General features: G+C 42.6%; 1 protein-coding gene across 1 annotated transcript; it reads right to left on the bottom strand.

The window, feature by feature from the left end:
- Positions 1 to 7,861: 7,861 nt before the first annotated feature.
- On the bottom strand, positions 7,862 to 18,677 carry LOC141271852 (uncharacterized). The gene is made up of 7 exons (XM_073682046.1): positions 18,615 to 18,677; positions 17,701 to 17,847; positions 17,392 to 17,571; positions 17,187 to 17,310; positions 17,036 to 17,103; positions 16,770 to 16,860; positions 7,862 to 8,774 (listed from the first exon to the last, which is right to left on the bottom strand). Exons 2-7 carry the CDS (start codon positions 17,776 to 17,778, stop codon positions 8,026 to 8,028), a joined length of 1,290 nt encoding a protein of 429 aa, XP_073538147.1. The 5' UTR covers positions 17,779 to 17,847; positions 18,615 to 18,677; the 3' UTR covers positions 7,862 to 8,025.
- Positions 18,678 to 22,097: the final 3,420 nt, after the last annotated feature.

Genomic DNA, 22,097 nt, shown 5'->3' with positions numbered 1-22,097 from the left:
GCATTTTATAAGGAACGATAAACAAACCTGTGCTGAGTTAGGAGTGCGGGATGAACTACTAACCGATATTAGGACCCTGTTCCATTTGAATGACCCCGACCCAAAACAGGATGGAAGAGGCCCATTCACTGATCTTAAATCTAAAAGCACCAAAATGCCCCCTCGACAAAATTATCTTAGCCCGATTGACGTCTTTTTGAGTATGGTCTCTAGTGACCTGAGGGACCTGGGGAGACAACCAGGATGGGCCAAATATAATTTCTCTCACCAGGAAATGCAAGCCCTCATGGCCCTCGAAAGAGATCATTCTATCACCATTAAGCCGTCTGATAAAGGCGGCAATGTGGTGATCATGAACACTAGTGACTACTATCTTATGTGTACCAAATTACTTCATGTTAAGGATTGCTACCACACATTGGACACCAATCCCACTAAGTTATTTTCCCTGGAATTGAATCAACTGGCTGGGGATGCTCTGCGTGATGGTATCCTGAGTAAGCAGGAGTGGGAATTCATTTGTCCTAACCATCCAGTGATGGCAACCTTCTATAGTCTACCAAAGGTACACAAGGGACTAAGACCACTCAAGGGGCGTCCGATCGTGTCGGGCGTAAACAATCTGACTCAAAATCTGGGGGTCTATTTGGATAAGGTGCTCAGACCGTTTGTGACTGGCCTGAATTAGTTTATTGGTGATACGAATGATCTCCTTAGAAGATTGGAAAATATGGTGGTGGACCCGGACGTCTTACTAGCCAGCATTGATGTTGAATCACTGTATTCATCAATACCGCAGGAGAGGGGCCTAGAGGCAGTTCATTTCTTCCTAAGTGGGAGGGGTAGACAGTATAATAGACACAACATATTTATTCTGGAAGCCCTTTGATTCTGTTTGACAAAAAATGTCTTTTTGTTTGGTGGGAAGTACTTCCACCAGCTAAGGGGTGCGGCGATGGGGAGTCCCTGTGCACCATCGTATGCCAATCTGTACCTGGGCTGGTGGGAGGAAACCATTGTTTTTGGGGATGTACCAGTGGAGGGGAGCGACAGAGTGAAATTGTGGATTCGTTATATTGATGACGTCCTGGTACTGTGGAAGGGAGGTAAAAGTCAGTTCAAGGACTTCATCGAGAGACTGAACCATAATAACTTGAACCTCCATTTCACCTCTGAATTGGACACGGAGAAATTACCGTTCCTGGATATTTTAATCCAGAAGAGGGTTGATGGACGTATTGAGACTGAGACCTACAGAAAAACGACTGCATCGAATTCCCTTCTGAGGTGGGAAAGTAATCATCCAGTACCCCTTAAGAAGGGAATTCCCAAGGGACAATTTATGAGGGTCCGCAGAAATTATTCGGAGGTTGCCACTTTTAGAAAACAGGCGAATGACCTTTGTCGGAGGTTCCAAGAGAGGGGATACCCCAGGAGTGTTGTTGCTGAGGCACACGGGGAGACATTGGCAAGGGACCGAACTGCTCTGTTGAATCCGCCCCCCAGACTAAATGATGATAGTAGCACGTGTAGGTTCATCACTACATTCTCTAATAGGTCACACATGGTTCGCAAGATACTGCAGAAACATTGGCCAATTCTCCAGATGGATGAGGATATTGGCACAATGGTTGGCTTGACACCCCTTATTACCTTTAGAAGGGGTAGATCCCTCAGGGACTGGCTGGTTTACAGCCACTACGTCGGCCATCAGGCAGTTTTAGATGCAGTGGTTGCGTATCTTGTAAAGTAATGATGCAAAGTAAGAACTTCACAAGCAATGACCTTTGCCATAAGACATTTCATAAACTGTAGATTTAAAGGGATTGTCTACAAGGCTACATGTGTATGCGGAATTGAGTATGTGGGGAAAATTAAGAGAGAGCTTAGAAGAAGGGTGAGCGAACACCAACGTGACATTGCCCTTAAAAGGGACACCCCCCTGGCTAGGCACGTGAACGCTGCACACCCGGATTGTGTGGATGTGGTGCGATTCATGGGGATTGACAAAGTTACTGTCCCACTTAGGGGGGGCGACAGGGACAGGCTGATCCTTCAAAGAGAGACAAAATGGATATACAAACTACAGACAATGTCTCCATATGGCCTGAATGAACAACTGTCCTTTAGGTCTTTCCTATAAGTGTAGGGACTAGTAGGGTCAGGAGAGTAGGGAAAGCCGTCGCGGAGTGGGGGCGCCAACAGCGCAGGTCCTAGGGTGCCAACCTCCACTGTTAGGTAGGGATCAGTTTGCTAGCATTTACTAGGGACTGACAGGCTTTTCTTTATACTCGCTGTTTTTCCCCTTCTTATTTAATACATTTTGCAGTCCCTTGCCACTGTCTCTTTTTTCTAAGCCCCTTATGCAAGAACCCCCCTGCCCTCTCTCTCCGTTCCCTGCCCTTTCTCTTCCCCCCACCTTGTGGGATTGCTTCTATCTGGGTGGTACATGTTTTTGAGTTCACTAAAGCCTCGTACCTGCTGTTTTTATTTATGCTGTACGATTTCCCTTTGCCATATATCATCTGGGCACTATGTGGCACTGTATATGTATACTGGGCCACATGTGTTACATAGCCGGAGCCCTTTTCTGGGTTTTTCCCGGACTGGGATTGCCCCTGGCTGGAAGTGATAAGGGGCCCCCTCTGTATGCCTTGAGGCCCCCTCTCTGTGGCACCACGTGGGCAATGTGTACCCCAAGTGATGCGATCATTTCCATTGCATGCGTCGCACCGGACTTATTAGAGCTTTGGTATGCGCACCGGATGTGGTGTTTGCATGTCACAGCTGGTGCTTGCGTTCCACGGGCCGGAAGTGGAATGACCGGAACCGGAAGTGACGTGCCCGCATTTGAGGAACGCGGGCAGATACAAATAGGATGATAGGACTGACACACAAGTTGTGCCGCCTGTGTGTTTTGGGCTGACGACGGACACCCATTACTATAGGGCACAAATGACACCCATATCTCCCCTGATGAATTACTGAGGTGAGGAAATGCATTGGGAGCGGTGTTCCATGCGAGGCTGGTGACTGACGATGTCTTGACGCCTCGGTTCAATTGAACTATCCCAAATAGGAGCATGAACTGACATTGTGGCTGGTGAGGTCATTCCATTATTATTGTAAAAAGTGGACCCTCATTGTTAACCATTGATTGTCTGTTAGGTTTCATGCATGATGACCTTGGCAGGGATGGTTCTATAATTCTCTGCCACTTTTTCTTTCTCAGGTGGGCAGGTGGGCAGCACTGAGGTACTTTGCCTTTTTTTTCCCTATTTGGAGTGAGAATAGATTATTTGTGGCAAATTGTTGCCATTATGGGCAGGAATTTTTGTGACTTTTGGTCTGTGTGACCTTTTAGTATTATCTTATCTGTATATCTATGTTTTTATCCGTATATGTAATTAAAGGTTACGTTTTAACCCTCTAACCACAATATTTGCTTTGATCAAGATTGTAAGTCCCCCGGAGATCCAGCTTAGTAAACCAACTTGCCCCTACTGGTTGGTTAAAGAAATCAGGGATGAGCAGGAGAGGGTACTGATTACATACAGTTATGCGATTGAGCTCACGATAGTCAATACATGGTCTCAAACCGCCATTCTTTTTGGCCACGAAAAAAAAAACCTGCTCCAACCATGGAATTGGAAGGGCAGATAAACCCGTTCTTCAAATTTTCCTGAATATATTCCCTCATGACTTACCTCTTGGTTAAAAATTCTGCCATTAGGTAACTTTGCCCCCTCAATGAGATAGATGGAACAGTCATAAGTTCTATGTGAAGGTAATTTCTGGGAGGCCTCTTCAGAGAACACCTGTGGGAACTATGTCACATTCCACTGGACTTAAGAGGTGGAACCTACTATCTTAGGAGTCTTGATAATACAAAGGGATTGGTAGTTGGGGGACCACTTAACAATATCCCCCAATGCCAGTAAATAATAGGGTTATGAGTGTGAAGCCAAGGGAGATCTAACATCACAGCAGTAGGAAGATCCTGTAGAATAAAAAAGCATTCCTCTTCCTTATGCAGACATCCTGTGGTGATAGATACTGGTTCGGCGTTGCGATACCCAATACTCTGGGCAAGGGGAAAATTATCAAAAGAAGATAATGTTATAGAAGCATATAAGGAGATAAGAGGAACCTCCAACTCCTTGGCCACGACATCATTTAAAAAAACTTATCTCAGCCCCACAATCAACAAAAGCATAACCCTCCATACTGTTACCGCTAATTTTACCTATTGTGATAACAATAGGTAAAAGTAATTTCTGTGCTAGGGGTAACTGATCGCCTAACTGGGGATCCCTGAACCCAGTTAGGCGCGGTCGTTTCCCGCCAGCTCCAGACGTAGACATTCACGAACCAGATGGCGCGAGGAACCACATGAAACACACAGTCACCGACGCCATCTTTGCTGCCTTGACTCCTGAAAGGTATCAACTCCACAAAGCTGCATGGGTTCTCCCTCAGCCTCAGGACCGGCGGATGGTATGGGTGAACTCCGCCCAAGGGAGAATCTTTCCCTACATCTCTTCCGTCTTCTCCTATCAAGTCACACAGTTAAAGTCATGGTGGCCTGAAACTGCCAGGGAGGAGAGTGGTGCACTAGCATATTTTTAAAGTGTTCATTAAGCCCAGACAGGAAAGTACTACGAAGATCGGTATCATTCCACCCAGTCTCTATGGCCCACCTACGAAACTGGGAGCAGTAATCCTCCGCAGTAAGGTCTCGCTGACACAATGCCTTAAGATGGGATTCTGCTAAGGCCAACCGGTTCATTATAAATCTGCCTCAAAGCCTTAAAAAACTCATCCACTGACGAGAGTATGGGTGAACCTGAGGGTAATGAAAATGCTCAAGACCGGGGATCCCCTCAAAGATGGGAAATAAGTCCCACCTGACTACCTTTATTTCTGGAGGAAACAGGGCAAAGTTGGAAATATAATTTGCACCTCTCCTTAAAATTATTAAATAGTTTCCGATCTCCCCCCCAAAAAATCAGGAAAGGGCACCTCAGGTTCTATGGGTCCCCTGCTGCAGGATAGGGGTTAGGACTTGCCTGTGTTGGGGAGACCCCCTGAGCCAGGGTCTTGCTGTGCTGGTTCACAGAGCCCGCCAAATCCTGGAACATTCCCAGAAGATTCTGCTTGACCGGATCCATTTTTTTTTTAAATGTATATATGGCTGCTTATTATGTTATGCGCTTTGCAGATGGACTCAGCAAGACTGGCACCAAACCAGCAAAGGCGCAGCCACAGACGCACTTGGCACAAGCGGCCCAGCTAAGCGAGCCCTTGAGGACTGGGAATACTCTTCATCCAGCTCCCAGTAAATGGAAGGGGGACTTTGGCCGAGCCCATCCCAAGCCCACTGTCGCCGGACAGCTGGCGTCTGGTGACGCGGCTGATGCCTAGTCAAGAACCAGGTGAGTACCTCTGCAAGAACCCCAAGAAGTGAAACCTGAAGAGAAAATGAGAAAACCCCTGAAAAGATAGCAACAGTAATGCTAGCACCACTCACCACCACAGCACATAGGAAGTGCAATATACAGAAAATCACTGAGCAGGATTAAACAGCCTGCCTAATGATCAGGTGTTGAATACCTCCCAATCATCCCCAGACAGCCACCAACTGCTGACTTTCACAGCAGAATTTTCATAGGAAAACTCTGAAGATATGACACAATGTAGTCAGTGTACAGCTTGCATAGCAGTGTAAATTTGGTGTGCCCTCTAAATAACTCAACACACAGCCATTAAGGTCTAAACTGCTGGCAACAAAAGTGAGTATACCCCTAAGTGAAAATGGCCAAATTGTGCCCAATTAGCCATTTTGCCTTCCCAGTGTCATATTACTCATTGATGTTATAAGGTCTTAGGTGTGAATGGGGAGCAGGTGTGTTAAATTTGGTGTTATCGCTCTCACTCTCTCATACTGGTCAATGGATGTTCAACATGGAACCTCATGGCAAAGAACTCTCTGAGGATCTGAAAAAAAGAATTGTTGCTCTACAAAAAATATGGCCTAGGCTATAAGAAGATTGTCAACAACCTGTAACTGAGCTGCAGCCTGGTTGCCAAGGCCATACTGTGGTTTAACAAGACAGGTTCCACTCAGAACTGGCCTTACTATGGTCGACCAAAGAAGTTGAGTACACGTGCTCAGCGTCATATCCAGAGGTTGTCTTTTCAAAATGGATGTATGAGTGCTGCCAGCATTGCTGGAGGGGTGGTGGGTCAACCTGTCAGTGCACAGACGATACGCCGTACACTGCATCAAATTGGTCTGCATGGCTGTCTTCCCAGAAGGAAGACTCTTTTAAAGATGATGCACAAGAAAGCCAGCAGTTTGCCGAAGACAAGCAAACTAAGGGATTGGATTACTGGAACCAATTCATATAGTCTGAGGAGACCAAAGTAAACTTATTTGGTTCAGATCAAGTCAATTGTGTGGCGGCAAACAGGTGAGGAGTACAAAGACAAGTGTGTCTTGCCTACAGTTAAGCATGGTGGTGGAAGTGTCATGGTTTGGGGCTGCATGAGTGCTGCTGGCTGTGGGGAGCTACAGTTCATTGAGGGAACCATGATTGCCAACATGTACTATGATATACTGAAGCAGAGTATGATCTCCTCCCTCCAAAAACTGGGCTGCAAAGCAGTATTGCAACATGATAACGACCCCAAACACACCTCCAAGATGACCAATGACTTGCTAAAGAAACTGAGGGTAAAGGTGCTGGACTGGCCAAGCATGTCTTCAGGTCTAAACCCTCTTGAGCATCTGTGGGGCATTGTCAAACGAAAAGTGGAGGAGTGCAAGGTCTCTAACATCCACCAGCTCCGTGATGTCGTCATAGAGGAGTGGAAAAAGATTCTAGTAGTGACCGGTGAAGCTCTAGTGAACTCCATGCCCAGGAGAATTAAGGCTTTGCTTCAAAATAACTCTTTTCACTTAGGTGTGTACACGCTTTTGTTGCCAGCAGTTTAGACTTTAATGACTGTGCGTTGAGTGGATCAAGTCCCACCAAGGACAACATCTGCAAGGAGTTTGTATGTTCTCCCTGTGTTTGCGTGGGTTTTCCCCCCACACTCCAAAGACATACTGATAAGGAATGTAGATTGTGAGCCCGAATGGGGACAGCGCCGATAATGTCTGTAAATTGTCTGAATTGTAAAGTGCTGCGGAATATATTGGTGCTGTATAAAATAAAAAGATTATTATTATTTAGAGGGCACACCAAATTTGCACTGTTAGACAAGCTGTACACTGACTACTTTACATTGTATCAAAGTGAAATCTCTTCAGTGTTGTCCCATGAAAAGATGTAATACAATAATAACAGAAATCTGTACTCACTTTTGTGATATACCGTATCCACATTTACATACACACAGCTCTGCTACACATGCACATCTACATACACACACAGCTCTGCTACATATGCACATTTACATACAGGTCTGCTTTATATTAATTTTTACATACACATACACAAACTGTGTATACCTTGCCTCATTCTGCAGTACTTTTCAAGTCATGTGATTGATCACATGACCTTAAAAGGTCCTGCAGCTAGTCGGGTGAAAGGTTCTTCAGCCTCTCACTCAGGACGTGCAGCATATGTGCAGGTCCTGGTATTTTCTTCTCAAGCTCTACAGCGTTCACATAGATCAATGTCGGATAGGAGGAGAGAGAGAAGTTCTCTCATTTATCAGGAAGGACAATGTCACCTGCAGCGTTCTCCTCTGTCACAGGAAGCTGTCTCCAGACTAAGAGGCATTCACTTATTAGCAAGACATGTTCTTGTTAAAACTGAGTCTTATAGCCCAAAAAATACCTTAAGTTCTAAAGTAATTTCTGTTTCTCGTTTAATTATACGACAGACAAATTTTACAAAAACATATAACAGACAATGAAACTTATAGTTTCTTCCCATGGGAGTTATTTTTTGAAGGTCAACAAAACATGATTTTCCAGAAATCCATTTTTCATATTCTAGGTGTGCTAATAGCTTCTCAACCTATGTGGGATTTTTGATGTTTAAGAAGGCACCATTTTCGGATAAAAGATTTCCCACATTCTGAACATAAATATAGTTTTTCTCCTGTGTGAGTTCTCTGATGTGTGATAAGATTTGATTTCTCTGCAAAACGTTTTCCACATTCTGAACAAAAATGTGGCTTTTCCCCAGTATGAATTCTCTGGTGACTAACAAGATGCGATTTCCGATTAAAATATTTCCCACATTCTGAACATGAATATGGCTTCTCTCCTGTGTGAGTTCTCTGATGTGCAATAAGATTTGATTTCTCTGCAAAACATTTCCCACATTCCGAACACGAGTATGGCTTCTCCCCAGTATGAATTCTCTCATGCCTAACAAGAACTGATTTCCGGTTAAAATATCTCCCACACTTGGAACAAGAAAGTCTATTCTCCTCTGTGTGAATATTTTGAAGTTTAACAAAAGATGTTTCAAGGGGAAAACTATTTCCATATTCTGAACGTGAAAATGTCTTCTTAACTTTAACAGCAGTTCGTTTTTTAATGATTCTTTTGTGACTTTTATTTTTCTTAGTAGTCTGTAATGAATCAGAAGATAGGACCTGTTTCATAGGATCAGATGATAGATATTTGCTGTGAAGGGATGGTAGTATATTTGGAGTAATGGCATTCACTTCGATTGTATCCTGTGTGATATCAAGATCATTTGATTTAAAATCTGAAGGTGTCAGTTGTCCCTCTGATCTCCTGTCACCGTTATCTGTCAAAAATAAAACCAATTATTATTTTTGAATAAAATATCTTTGAAACTTAGATTTTTGAACAATTCAACATAAAATGTCCATAGAGATGGCAAGTTATGTATTGAAATTGAATTTTTTACTAAGTCAGTGATAATTCACAGTCTAATAGAAAACCTCATGGTATGAACCAGAGTGTGGTGTTCAACTGTTTGTTCATTCAGTCTCTCATTATATTGGAATAAAAAGCAACCAAAAAAATGTTATGTAGGCAAAAATGATACCAATAAAAACTTCTATTCATCCCGCAAAAAAACAAGCCCCCACTCAGGTCTATCATCTGTCAATGGAAAAACAGAGGTTTACACATTATTAGTGGCTCAAAAACTGTTGAAAAGCAGCATGCTTCCATAAACCAATGCAGCAAAAATTAGCTCTCCATAAGTCAAATCTCCCTATCAATTCTGAACCTTGCAGTGTGCCCAAATCACATTTCGCATCCATGTACTTGGCATTACTGTAGTGAGGAGAACCCACTTAACAGTTTACGGTGTGCGTGTCACCTGGAGCACATGCTGGGCAGTATGAGAATTCTCCAACATCCACTGAGGGCTAATTCCCTGAAAGTGCATGTGGAGCGAAAATACTCACTACTCCTACAGTAAATAGGAATTCAATGAATGTTCTAATTTCCTAAATGGATTCTCTTAATGGGATTTTCTACTACTTTGATTTCTGTCACATCAGGAGTGGCCTTATTCATTCTGTAGTCGGCACTGGTAATGGAGGAGCCATTGAAACCAGAAGGTCTGGGTGGCGCAGGCTCTTTCCAGCCACTAAGAATAGGGTGACCGAGACCATTAATACCATCCAGTCTGGCAGTATGGGTGTGTAGTGTGTGTACAGTCCAGCTGGAATAATCAGCTCAAAGCTTCAGGTAATTGGAAAGCACCACACCCTACTAAAGCTCAAAGCATATTTCCGGAAGCTGCCAGATACAGCCTTGTTCTCCTTCGGTTCAGTCCTCTGTGATCAGCTCCCAACTTGTGTAGTTGTTTCCTGTTGTGATCCTGGCCCGTTTACAGACTACTCTTTTGTCTACTGATTTTGTATTTTCTCTGCCCTCCTGGTTCTGACGCGGCTCCATGATTATTCTTCTTACCTTCTCGCACCACCAAACAAACAGCAGCTACCTCCATAGCATCAGGCTAGGGGATCTCTGTGCAAGACCAAATCCATGTATAGGGGTCAAAGGGTGAATGGCAAGACAATCCCTGGGATCTGGAAAGCGGAGTAGATAGTGGCATTTATAGTAGCCATCTTTTGAGCTGCCAGGTCACCATGAACAGTGCCCCCATTACATTGTGCCTGCAAACTATTCCAGAAAAATCAGCATTTCAATAGCTAAATGGCGCTCCTCCCTTTCTTAGCCCTGCGATGTTCCCATATAGTAGTGAACAACCATATATAGGGTATTGTCAGGTTCAGGAGAAGTTGGAAAGTGTTTCCAAAAATAAACGCAAAATATATCAACTTAAAATAAGCAAAAACATAAAGTATAATGTGTCACAGACCACTTAGAGCAAAAACTATATTTATTAGAATACAATTAGAATATAGCAAATAACTTTTTATAAACTTTTCTAAACTCTTGTAAGTAAATATGCAATAAACACTGTTATGCAGTTAATAAGAAGAAATCTATAAATTTGTCCTCAGAAAAAGTATTGCCTCTGTCAGATCCTCCTTCATGGATGCCCTCAAATCTGATCTAATTATTTTGAGAGCAGAGAACAACCTCTCTACACTAACTTGGGTTGGTGGCAAAGCAGTAACCACTCGGGCAACATCTCTGACAATGTCAGGATACAGAGGAATCGCTTGTTGCACTGTTATTTTTGATGAACGGTCAAATTTCTCAATTTCTTTTAGTGCACATGAAAAATTCTGCTGAAATGTACTGGCTGTGTTCTTTGATGGGGATGACTCTTCTATGCGGGAACGCTTTGCACGGTCCTTGTGATCCAAATATTTTTCGAAATTAAATTCTTCATCAGTTGATGATGAGGGTGAAGATGTGGCAGGACGACCAAATTCTTCTTGTTCCTCCTGACTGTTCTGCAACCCTTTCATCCTTACTGCTATTTCAAACAGAGCTTCTTTTCCTTTAGTTAGCTGTTGATCATCTAGAAGAATCCGATGCATTGGGTCTACATAAACAGATGCCAAAAGAATGTTATTCTGTAATAGTAGCTCCTCTCTGCGTTTCATTGATGTAGCAATGCCACTTGCAACTAACCCTCCTCTTTGGGACAGGCGAAACATCAGGTTCTTCCACTCCTTTAAGAAAATACCTGGAGTTATGTCCTCTGCTTGTAATTTTTTAGTCACTGTAAATGGGTGCTATAGCAATTTTTCCAGCTCAGTCACCTGATTCCACTGACTTTCATTTAGCGTCAGTTGAGGGTTAGCCATGTCTACAAGTAAGTACTGCCCCATCGTGTGGCTTGATCAATAATTGCCCCTTTTCCACTCGTCTCTTCAAAATTGAGTCAACTTTAGGGGTTCTGGCAACAGTAGCCAATTTTCTCACCTTGCCAATCAGTGCAGCAGCATGTCCTTCTTGCAGACTGTCTCTTATAGCCAGCTGTAGCGTATGCACAACACAGCCCATGTGATGAATGAAAGAACGTATTGACACAGTTTCAACAAGATCATCTAAACTATCATGTTGCTGTTCATCTGAAGCAACTTCAGTTTGCTCCTCAGTTACAAAACTGTGTTCCTCTATTTCAAACATTTCTGTGTCTGTGGACCCAGAATGTTCTTCTAGCTGCTAGTCACCATCATTACTGTCATTCATTAGCTTAATAGTACTTATCATATTTGAAGCATTGTCAGTTACGACAGAAAGAACTTGCTCTTTTTTAAGTTCATAGTCTTGTAGAACCTTTTCCACCAAGACCTGGAGAAACTCACTTGATGAGCTTTGGTGTCTTTTACTGCCAATGTCTTGGTAACTATTTCATTTTTGTCACAAACAAATCGGACATTGATGGCAAAATAGTTCACTCTGTGACGTGTGCAGGCATCCATTTTAAGAAACATAAAGCGTCCCTTGAGAGTTTTTTTTAAGTTCTTCCTTTTGTTTAAACGCTTCTTCGATTACTAATTTTCTAATACTCTCTCTCTCCAGAGAAACACCAAGCTTGCGGGCCATTTCCCCATTCAGACACATAAAAGCTGGTCGTGAAAATAATGAAATAGGCACACTATCCTTTACAACAAGCTCTATGATCTGTTTTTTTAAATGTATCTACTGTCATTGTCACAGCAACTTTGTCACTGACAAAATATCTTGCAACTGATGGCTGCAAAGTTCTCTGCTCCTTTGTTTGGCTGGAAGAGCTGGGCACTGGTTCATTGGTTTGGATGCAGTCTTTCTCATCCACTGCTTTCAGTACTTCTGGATGAAAGCGCTGTAAATGTCTCTTTAGATTAGAAGCTCTGGTAGGAGCATTTTTATCTTTGCCTGAATATGCACTGATCTTGGCTTCACAGCATTTGTTTTCGTCTGGATCATTTGTCATACACTGACAAACATAATGTTTTCTATCTTTAGTGATGGTGAAATGTTCAAATACAGCTGATTTAATGTGACGCTTCTTTGACATTCTCAGGTTTTTAATTCTGCATTCACAATCCAAATGACAATTGTTTTTCCTAAAAACAATTGTACAAAATTATTGCCAGGTCGTACAACTGATATAGTGGTCAGTAATACTGTTATTCTTCATGTACTCACAGTTAACTGATGCAAAGTTTGTTGAAAGGATAATACTTCTTACAGTCTTCATCTTCTGAGTAGCAGCTGTGAGATGCTTGGAAGACGCACACCTAGTAAACATCTAGTCTAGAGGAGGAGCTTTACTACTAAGAATTTGCAACACATTTTCATTTCAGTTTCATACATTGTAAGTAGGGGGGTTGGGGCAGCATGAGGTTAACCAAGTATAAGATTAGATAAGGGCAGTGGAGAACAGTGACACACAAGAAGTAAGAAATGTCTATCTCCAGCAGAACTGCTTATCACTGTTGTTCATAGTTTGATAGAACATATATATTTGAGTAACATTTATAAAATTCATATGAAAGTTCAATTATGAAATATTAATACATTTCTTTTAAAGCTGGAGTCGGAGTCGGTACATTTCTACCGACTCCAACCAAAACTAACTCCGACTCCACGACTCCACAGCCCTGTAAGTTAGGCAGGCCGATCCCACCACAAACAAACATATTATACAGAATGATCCTGTAAAAAAAAAGATGATATAATAGAAAAAAAAATATGTTACATCCCCAACAAGAACTTATGTTCGGGGGGGAGAACAACAACACTAAACCGAAGTTGCACTCATTTATTGTGGACCATTGGAACACTTATGAGTTCTGGCTAGATAAGTAGAGGAAGTATTAGTGCTCCTCAATTCAGTAGTGATTGTGCAATACTCCGAATTCCTTAGGATCCAAAAAAAAAAAAGGAAATTTATGACATGGAATGAAACCAGGTCTCGAGCCATGCCACACATTTCCTGCAGACGTGATTAAATGCATATTACAGCGATCAGACACGCACAGCTTAGAGATATATCATGGCACAGGTGTAATGTTTTTATGTAGTTTATCGCAATTTTGAAGTTAGTCGGTTTTAAAAGATATTGAAAATTCAGGATAAAGGGAAATTCTGTTGTTATTGTACAGAAATTCACGCTTTGCTCTCACTGCACATTTAATGTTGTCGATCATAAAAGTGAAGTTTGGCCACAAAGACTGAACTTGGTCTTGTAGGGACCATATGAGCACATTCAGCAGCACAGAAGAGAAGGTAGATTCACCCTGTAAGATATCAGGATTCTAGAAAGGCAACAGCATCACTACCCTCCGCTTTCTCTTATTCTCTTAGAGGCCCATCATAATAATTGTCTTCAAGTGATTTTCTAACTTGTCAGCACATTCTACGTACACTGTCTTTTGGCTTTGTAGTTTACAGATCTGGGTAGGTAAGGGTCAGCATCTTCTAATTCCAGGTGGTAGATGGATCATGGGTCATGGTGACCTGGGGCGATTGGACCAATGACGTACTATTATGTCATATGGCGATCGCGCCTGTACACAAGCAGTGCGGGGCGATCGCCGCCGGGTGTCAGCTGATTGTCACAACTGACACCCGGTACTATGTGCAGGGAGCGGTCCTGCACCACTCCCTGCAAATTAACCCCCTCAAAGCTGCTATTGAAGTCGATTACAGCATTGTGGGGGGCAAGGGGAGGTGATCACCGATACTCACCTCTCTTGCCGGTGTCCAGCGCTGTCTGCCGCGGCTCCCGGATGTTGCCATGACGACCCGATGTCGTCATGACAACATCCGGGTCACCAGACAGCAGGAAGATACTTTGGTCATGCGCAGTGCATGACCAAAGTATCTTCTCCCTCTGCAACAGTGACAGCCTGTATAGCACAGGGAGCTGTTGCCGCTCTCTATGCTATACAGGCAATCTGAAAATAAAATGTGAAAGTCCCATAGTGGGATAAGGTGTAAAAGTAAAAAAAGAATCAGAATGTGAAAAAAAAATAATCCAAAAAAATAAAAATATATTGTACCTATAAATAAATATTATTGTGAAAAAAATAAATAAAATAATAATAATAAAAAGTACCCATATATGGTATTGCCACATCCGGAACGACCTGTCCTATAAAACTGTCCCACTAGTTAACTCCTTTAGTGAATACGGTAAAAAAAAAAACAAAGCAAAAAAACATGCTTTATCATCATACCGCCAAACAAAAAATGCAATAAAACGCGATCAAAAAGATGAATACAAATAAAAATGGTACCGCTGAAAATGTCACCTTGTCCTGCAAAAAACAAGCCGCCATACAGCTCCATCGGCTGAAAAATAAAAGAGAGTTATAGCTCTCAGAATAAAGCGATACAAAAAAAATATTTTTTCTATAAAATAGTTTTTATTGTGTAAAATAGCCAAAACATAAAAAAATATATAAATGTAGTACCGCTGTAATCATACTGACCCGAAGAATAACGCTGCCTTATCAATTTTACCACACATGGAACGGTATAAAAAAAACAAAACACAATTCCCCGAATTGTTGTTTCTTGTTTATTCTCCCTCCCAAAAATCGGAATAGAAATGTCACATGCCTAAAAATGGTACCAATAAAAACGTCAACTTGTCCCGCTAAAAACAAGCTATCACATGACTCCATCGGCTGAAATCCGGAAAAATTATAGCTCTCAAAATATGGCAATGCAAAAACTAGTCTTTGCAAAAAAAAAAGCGTCTTTTAGTGTGTGACAGCTGTCAATCATAAAAACCCGATATGAATCTGGTATCACTGTATTCGCACCGACCCGAAGAATAAAGCGGTCTAATCACTTATACTGCATGAAGAACGGCGTAAAAAATAACCTCTAGGGTTAGGGTTGTGTTAGGGCTAGGGTTGGTATTTTTTCAAAAGTAAAGAAAAAAAATGACGACGATATGGCGACAAGTGCTTGCTACTTGAGTTTGTATCGGGTGCTCGGATATGCACCGAGTATCGCGGGTGATGGAGTGACATGCTCGAGTCTCCTCCCCATATGTTTTGCAGCTGTTATACAGCCCAAAAAAACTTGCGGGATTGCCTGCTATGCACGAGCGATCCCTGCAAATAGTTTTTTTTTGGGTGTCTAATAACCATGTGGGCAGGGACTCGAGCATGTCACTTGAGCACCCACGATACATGGTGCATACCTGAGTACTCGATGCAAACTCAAGTAGCGAGCACGTGCGCTCAAGACTAATGACAACTTATTCAATATGATGACCTAAGTTTATCAAATTCTGTGTCGTACCTCTGGGTTCAAAATGTTCACTATACCCCTTCATAAAATCCTTGAGGGAGCTAGTTTCCAAAATGGTGTCACTTGTGGGGGGTTTCCACTGTTTAGGCACATCAGGGGCTCTCTAAACGCAACATGGCATCCGCTAATTATTCAAGCAAATATTACATTCAAAAAGTCAAATGGCGCTCCTTCCCTTAAGAAGCCCTGCCATGCGCCCAAACAGTGGTTTGTCCCCACATATGGGGTATTGGCGTGCTCAGGAGATATTAAACAACTAATTTTGGGGTCCATTTTTTCCTGTTACCCTTGCAAAAATAAAAAAATTGGGGTCTAAATTAACATTTTTGTGAAAAAAGTTAAATGTTCATTTTTTTTCTTCCACATTCCAAAAATTCCTGTGAAGCACCTGAAGGGTTAATAAACTTCTTGAATGTGGTTTTGAGCACCTTGAGGGGTGCAGTTTTTAGAATGGTGTCACTTTTGGGTATTTTCTGTCATAAAGGCCCCTCAAAGTCACTTCAAATGTGATGGGGTCCCTAAAAAAATGTTTTTGTAAATTTTGTTGGAAAATTTAGAAATCGCTGGTCAACTTTTAACCCTTATAGGTCCCTAACAAAAAAAATTTTGGTTCCAAAATTGTGCTGATGTAAAGTAGACATGTGGGAAATGTTATTTATTAACTATTTTGTGTGACATATCTCTCTGATTTAAGACATAAAATTTTAAAATTTTGAAAATTGCTAAATTTTTGCCAAATTTCCGTTTTTTCACAGATAAACGCAAGTGATATAGTAAAAATGTTACCACTATCATGAAGTACAATATGTCACAAAAAAACTGTCTCAGAATCAGGGGGATCCGTTGAATCGTTCCAGAGTAATTACCTCATAAAGTGACAGTGGTCAGAATTGTAAAAATTGGCCTGGTCATTAACGTGCAAACCACCCTCGGGGGTAAAGGGGTTAAACAGTTTTTTGTGGAGGAGGATGTTATGGTCTAGAGGCAAAATGGTGATCACATAATTGACTACACCACTGATAAAGCAGCCACAGTTGGTGACTGAGAAGAATCTGTTACTTCTCTGTATTTAGTGGTTACTACTCACCTGAGTGGTTTTCTGTAGCACTCTCCTCTTCACACTGTTCATCACCTCTCACATAAGTGTCTGTAGTATTAATATGGGTCAGATCTTCACCCTGAAACAAATATTGTAAAAGTCACAGACAGATGGAGAAGTCACATCTATGATCAGCTCTAATCCTGTCATCTCCACCGTTCTCATTACACAAGTATAAAACATATAATACTGGTGGATAAAACAAGACTGAACACAAGACCTTCATAGCCATCTACACATCATCTGTATATTACCTGTTTACAGTCTATTGGAAGAAGAGGACGGGGACATCTCTCTGGTGTTGTCCACTTACTGGATAGATCTGAAGGAAACACATGCAGGGACTGTATTCATTCTTTACATACAGATAATTATAGGCCGTGTGTATTTAGTCCGGTCTATTACTTGGTGATGTGAGGGGCTGGGGAACCTCCATCATGACATCCATGTGCAGATCTTTGTGTTCTTCTAAATACTCCCACTCATCCATGGAGAAATAGACAGTGACATCCTGACACCTTATAGGAACCTGACACATACAATGATACCGTCATCCCCGATCCCTTCATAGCATTACTGTATAATGTCCCAGCATTCCCAGCAGTGTCACCTCTCCAGTCAGCAGCTCAATCATCTTGTAGGTGAGTTCTAGGATCTTCTGGTCATTGATGTCCTCATGTATCAGGGGGTGAGGTGGAGGCCCCTTTAATGGACTCAGGGGTCTTCCCCATCCCTCAGACACAGGGTCCTGACAGTGCTCTCTATAGGTATTCTTCACTACTGTGTAATCCTGGTTATGGAGAGACACATTAATAAATCTCACTACAGACATTTCCAGAGTCCTCACCTCTCCAGTTCTGTCCATCTGTTATTCCCATAGATAAGAATGATGTAATGTAACGTCATCAGAATCTCTCACCTCTCCAGTAAGCCGGAAGAGGATCTCTAGGGTGAGGTGTAATATCCTCTCCACCATCTTGTCCTTGTCCCTATCCATCCTTGACAGATCAATCAGGAAAATACTCTTATATAGAAGATCTCCACTGAGAGGATACGATAAATAAATCTGTAAAAGACACATGTAAAAAACACTTTCAAAGCTTTTCTGTATAAATCTGCAGCATTTTCGCTACATGTGAACACGGCCTTACAGATGTGATTGACAAATTGTGTTGCAGAGAAGCCGGAGCTGAAGATTGAAGCTCCATATAAAGGAGAAGGTTCTGGCGGCTCCAACTATGAATGAGCAGAAATAACCCGTCCTGGATCCAGAGGGACGGCCCTGATCTCTCCCTGCACCCTGCTGAATGCCCCTCACTGCATCCGACCCTCTGACAACTCCTCCTGCCAGGGAGGAAGAGATGGGAAATGGGGGGCAAAGGGGTGTGGTCAGGGGCGTGGCCAAAATATACAGTGCGGAGCATGATGTCTCCGTCTGAGGCGGCAACATTATACTGTGTGGGGGCAAGAAAGGGTTAATGTACTATGGGAGGAAGACGGGCTTCCATGTGTCCCGTCCTCCATAGCTGGGTCCTATCTATCAGAGGAAGAGGAGCAGCACGTCAGGAGTCATATAGATACAGGTAAAAGTTATATCTTTGTACAGTGTTAGCCAGCAGATAGATTTTGTGTTATACTAGCCTGATGAAGAGACCTGAGTAGTCTTGAAAGCTTGCAATTTGTTACCATCTTTTCAGTTAGCCATTAAAAGCTATCAACCACTGAGGACTCTCAAATCTAAATAGGATTCATAGTAAGTGACAAAAGAAAAACACCACAAGAGTCTCAGGGGTTAATGCCCCCTGCGCCCAGTAATGGGGGATCTCCACATACCTCCACCTGCAGAGCCGCCACCACATATATGGCTGCTCTGTGCGCACAGGACCTGTGATGAGGTCACAGGAGGGGAGGAGTCAGGGGTCACATGATCAGGGGCCTCAGTGGATGCAGGACTCTGCTGTGCTGGTTGTCATGGTGCTGGATGAGCTGATGTTTATGTGTGGGGTCAGGAGCAGGGGCGGACACAGACTGCAGAGGGCCCCTGTGCAAGAAGCATTTCTGGGCCCCCCACCTTCATAATGCAACAATGTTATGTAAACATATAGATATTTAAGAACTGAATATCACAGAGCAGTCATGCCAGTGATACGTGGTGTTTGGATGTGCTTATCGTGGCCCATCACTTATCAAGTGGTCTAGACTCGCACTACTTTATATATTGGAGGAAATAATACTGTAGTTAGGAGAAATTGAGTTTTTTGAGAACTCTAAGGGATTATCCGGAACGGTTTCTTTCTTTTTTACTATGGTCCTATGAGCTAACAGGCAGATTGTTGGTAACTTCCTGCCTGTCCTACCCAGTGCTGGCATAGAGGGGTCACAGATAGTGTTGAGCGAGTATGTTCTGTTAACCCTTTCGCCGAGTATGCTCGGGCCGAGCTCCGAGTATTTACAGCTGCTCGGTGATATGGTTGAATCACTCCCATGTGCATGATTTGCAACTGTTTGACAGCTTTATTACATGGGAGGAATGTCTATTTCTTACACATTCCTCACATGTACAGTACAAACCAAAAGTTTGGACACACCTCATTTTAAGATTTTTCTATATTTTCATGACTATGAAAATTGTACATTCACACTGAAGGCATCAAAACTATGAATTAACACATGTGGAATTATATACTTAACAAAAAAGTGTGAAACAACTGAAAATATGTCTTATATTCTAGGTTCTTCAAAGTAGCCACCGTTTGCCTTGATGACTGCTTTGCACACTCTTGGCATTCTATTGATGAGCTTCAAGAGGTAGTCACCGGAAATGGTCTTCCAATAATCTTGAAGGAGTTCCCAGAGATGCTTAGCACTTGTTGGCCCTTTTGCCTTCACTCTGCGGTCCAGCTCACCCCAAACCATCTCGATTGGGTTCAGGTCTGGTGACTGTGGAGGCCAGGTCATCTGGCGTAGCACCCCATCACTCTCCCTCTTGGTCAAATAGCCTTTACACAGCCTGGAGGTGTGTTTGGGGTCATTGTCCTGTTGAAAAATAAATGATGGTCCAACTAAACGCAAACCGGATGGAATAGCATGCCGCTGCACAGGGGCCCCAAGCAGTCAGTGTCCGCCTCTGACCAATGTGGAAAGAAACACATTGCGTCATCTTTGCTTGGTTGCAACATTCACTATTTTACCATGAAGGCATGCTGCACAAAGTCTCCTCTTAACAGTTGTTGTAGAGATGTGTCTGCTGCTAGAACTCTGTGTGCCATTGACCTGGTCTCTAATCTGAGCTGCTGTTAACCTGCGATTTCTGAGGCTGGTGACTCGGATAAACTTATCCTCAGAAGCCGAGGTGACTCCTTGGTCTTCCTTTCCAGGGGCGGTCCTCATGTGAGCCAGTTTCTTTGTAGCGCTTGATGGTTTTTGCAACTGCACTTGGGGACACATTCAAAGTTTGCATGTCCTATTCTGATCCTCAAAATCGGACATTCTCTGATGCTCACAGATGTCATTCTCAGATTCGTGATTTTCATGGATGTGTGAATGGATCGATAAAACTCTACAAGTCTGTGGACCATCCCATAAAAAATGTAGCAGCACACGGACATTTCACACAAATGTGAGAATGCAGCCTAAGGGATTTTACATATAACATTATCACTCCAAGTCACACAGTGCAGATACAGAATCATATTTACATCCAGGCACTTACCGCTGACGTCTCATCTGATCAGAGACGGTTTCTGCTGTTTCTTCTACCTCTGGTCAGACCTTCATGTCGACATCTCCCAGCCACGACTTGTCTTGTCACGATCATCTCCAGCCTAAAAAATAACAAGGTCACATATATTGTATACATACTTGTCTTCCCCGCACTGCGCCCCTGATTACAGATATGTACCCTCCCATTAATATACTATTAGCCATTTAGTAAAGTGATAAGCAGTACTGTGCCTCCCATTAACTATAATCTCCACCGGCCAATAATATAAATTATTCAGTCTCTGTGACTCTCCCCAATTAACTGTAAGGCTATGTGCACACAGAAAATGTACAAGCAAAGTGAAACCTCCATCATTGCTCTCTCCCAGCACCCCCATCATAGCTCTCTCCCAGCACCCCCATCATTGCTCTCTCCCAGCAACCCCATCATTGCTCTCTCCCAGCACGCCAATCATTGTTCTCCCACCACCCCCATCATTGCTCTCCCCACACCACCCCCGTCATTGCTCTCTTCCAGCAATCCCTGTCATTGCTCTCCCCAGCCCTATCATTGCTCTTCTCCCCATCGACTGCGGTGGAACATAATAAAATATAACTTTTATTGAATATATAAAATAGCAATACACCAAATCCACCGTGCTTGTGTGCAGTCTACCCAAGTGTGCCTGCACAGGCAGGACACACCATGGGTATTAATAGACCTAAAATTCACAAATAAATGTCCAGCATCAGCTCATAATACATGGAGGTACTAGACTCACTGATATTTCAAATCCCCAACTGATGAAAGAGGGCATAGAAAAACTAAACCAAGAAGGGAGACCCCCTTCATAAAGTGCAATTACCGTATATTCCGGCGTATAAGACGACCTGGTGTATAAGACGACCCCCCTACTTTCCTGTTAAAATATAGAGTTTAGGATATATTCACCGTATAAGACTACCCCTTTTCCAACGCATACCAAACACCGGTAAAAATTAAAAAAAAACAGATTTGAATTTAACATGGTCCTTTTTTTAATTTAAATTCTTATGACATGCAGGTATATAGCAGGAAAACTGTCACTCATAAACATATTAAAATAGGGGGGACCCCACGTCATTTTTTGGGGGGGTCCCCCATTCTAATAGCTAGTAAAGGCTAGGTATTCAGCTGGGGGCTGATATTAGTAGCCTGGGAAGCTCCGTGGGTATTACCCCCTTCCCAGACTTCAAACATCTGCCCCAGCCGTCTGCTTAACCTCCGCTAGAGACTATAATGATGGGGGATCCCACGCCAATTTTCTTTTTAAAAAATCCTTTATTTTAACACTAAATGACAATTGAGGGGTTAATAAAGATGCAGTCCCTAAATTATTATTAATTTTGTAATTAATTTTTCCCAAAAATGTTGACGTGGGCTTCGCCATATTTTTGTGTCCAGCCAGGTACAGCAGGCAGGAACGGGCTGCCCCCAACCACCAGCTGCCTATTTGTACCTGGCCGGACACAACAATATAGGGAAGCCCTTTTTTTCTTAATTATTCCATGAATTTCATGAAATAATTTAAAAAAAAAAGACGTGGGGCTTCGCCCTATTTTTGTGTCCAGCCA

Source organism: Phyllobates terribilis, unplaced genomic scaffold (genome assembly GCF_046119375.1).
Source record: "Phyllobates terribilis strain yellow unplaced genomic scaffold, ASM4611937v1 Scaffold_5__5_contigs__length_657084704, whole genome shotgun sequence".
NCBI classification, from domain to species: domain Eukaryota; kingdom Metazoa; phylum Chordata; class Amphibia; order Anura; family Dendrobatidae; genus Phyllobates; species Phyllobates terribilis.
This window is presented reverse-complemented; position numbering and strand designations above follow the sequence as displayed.

Coding starts and splice junctions, on each gene's coding strand:
- LOC141271852 (XM_073682046.1), bottom strand. CDS start 17,778: ATGGATAGGGACAAGGACAAGATGGTGGAGAGGATATTACACCTCACC. Junction 17,104..17,186: donor CCAGCCCCTCACATCACCAA/GTAATAGACCGG, acceptor TGTTTCCTTCAG/ATCTATCCAGTAAGTGGACA. Junction 16,861..17,035: donor TTCCAATAGACTGTAAACAG/GTAATATACAGA, acceptor TATTTGTTTCAG/GGTGAAGATCTGACCCATAT.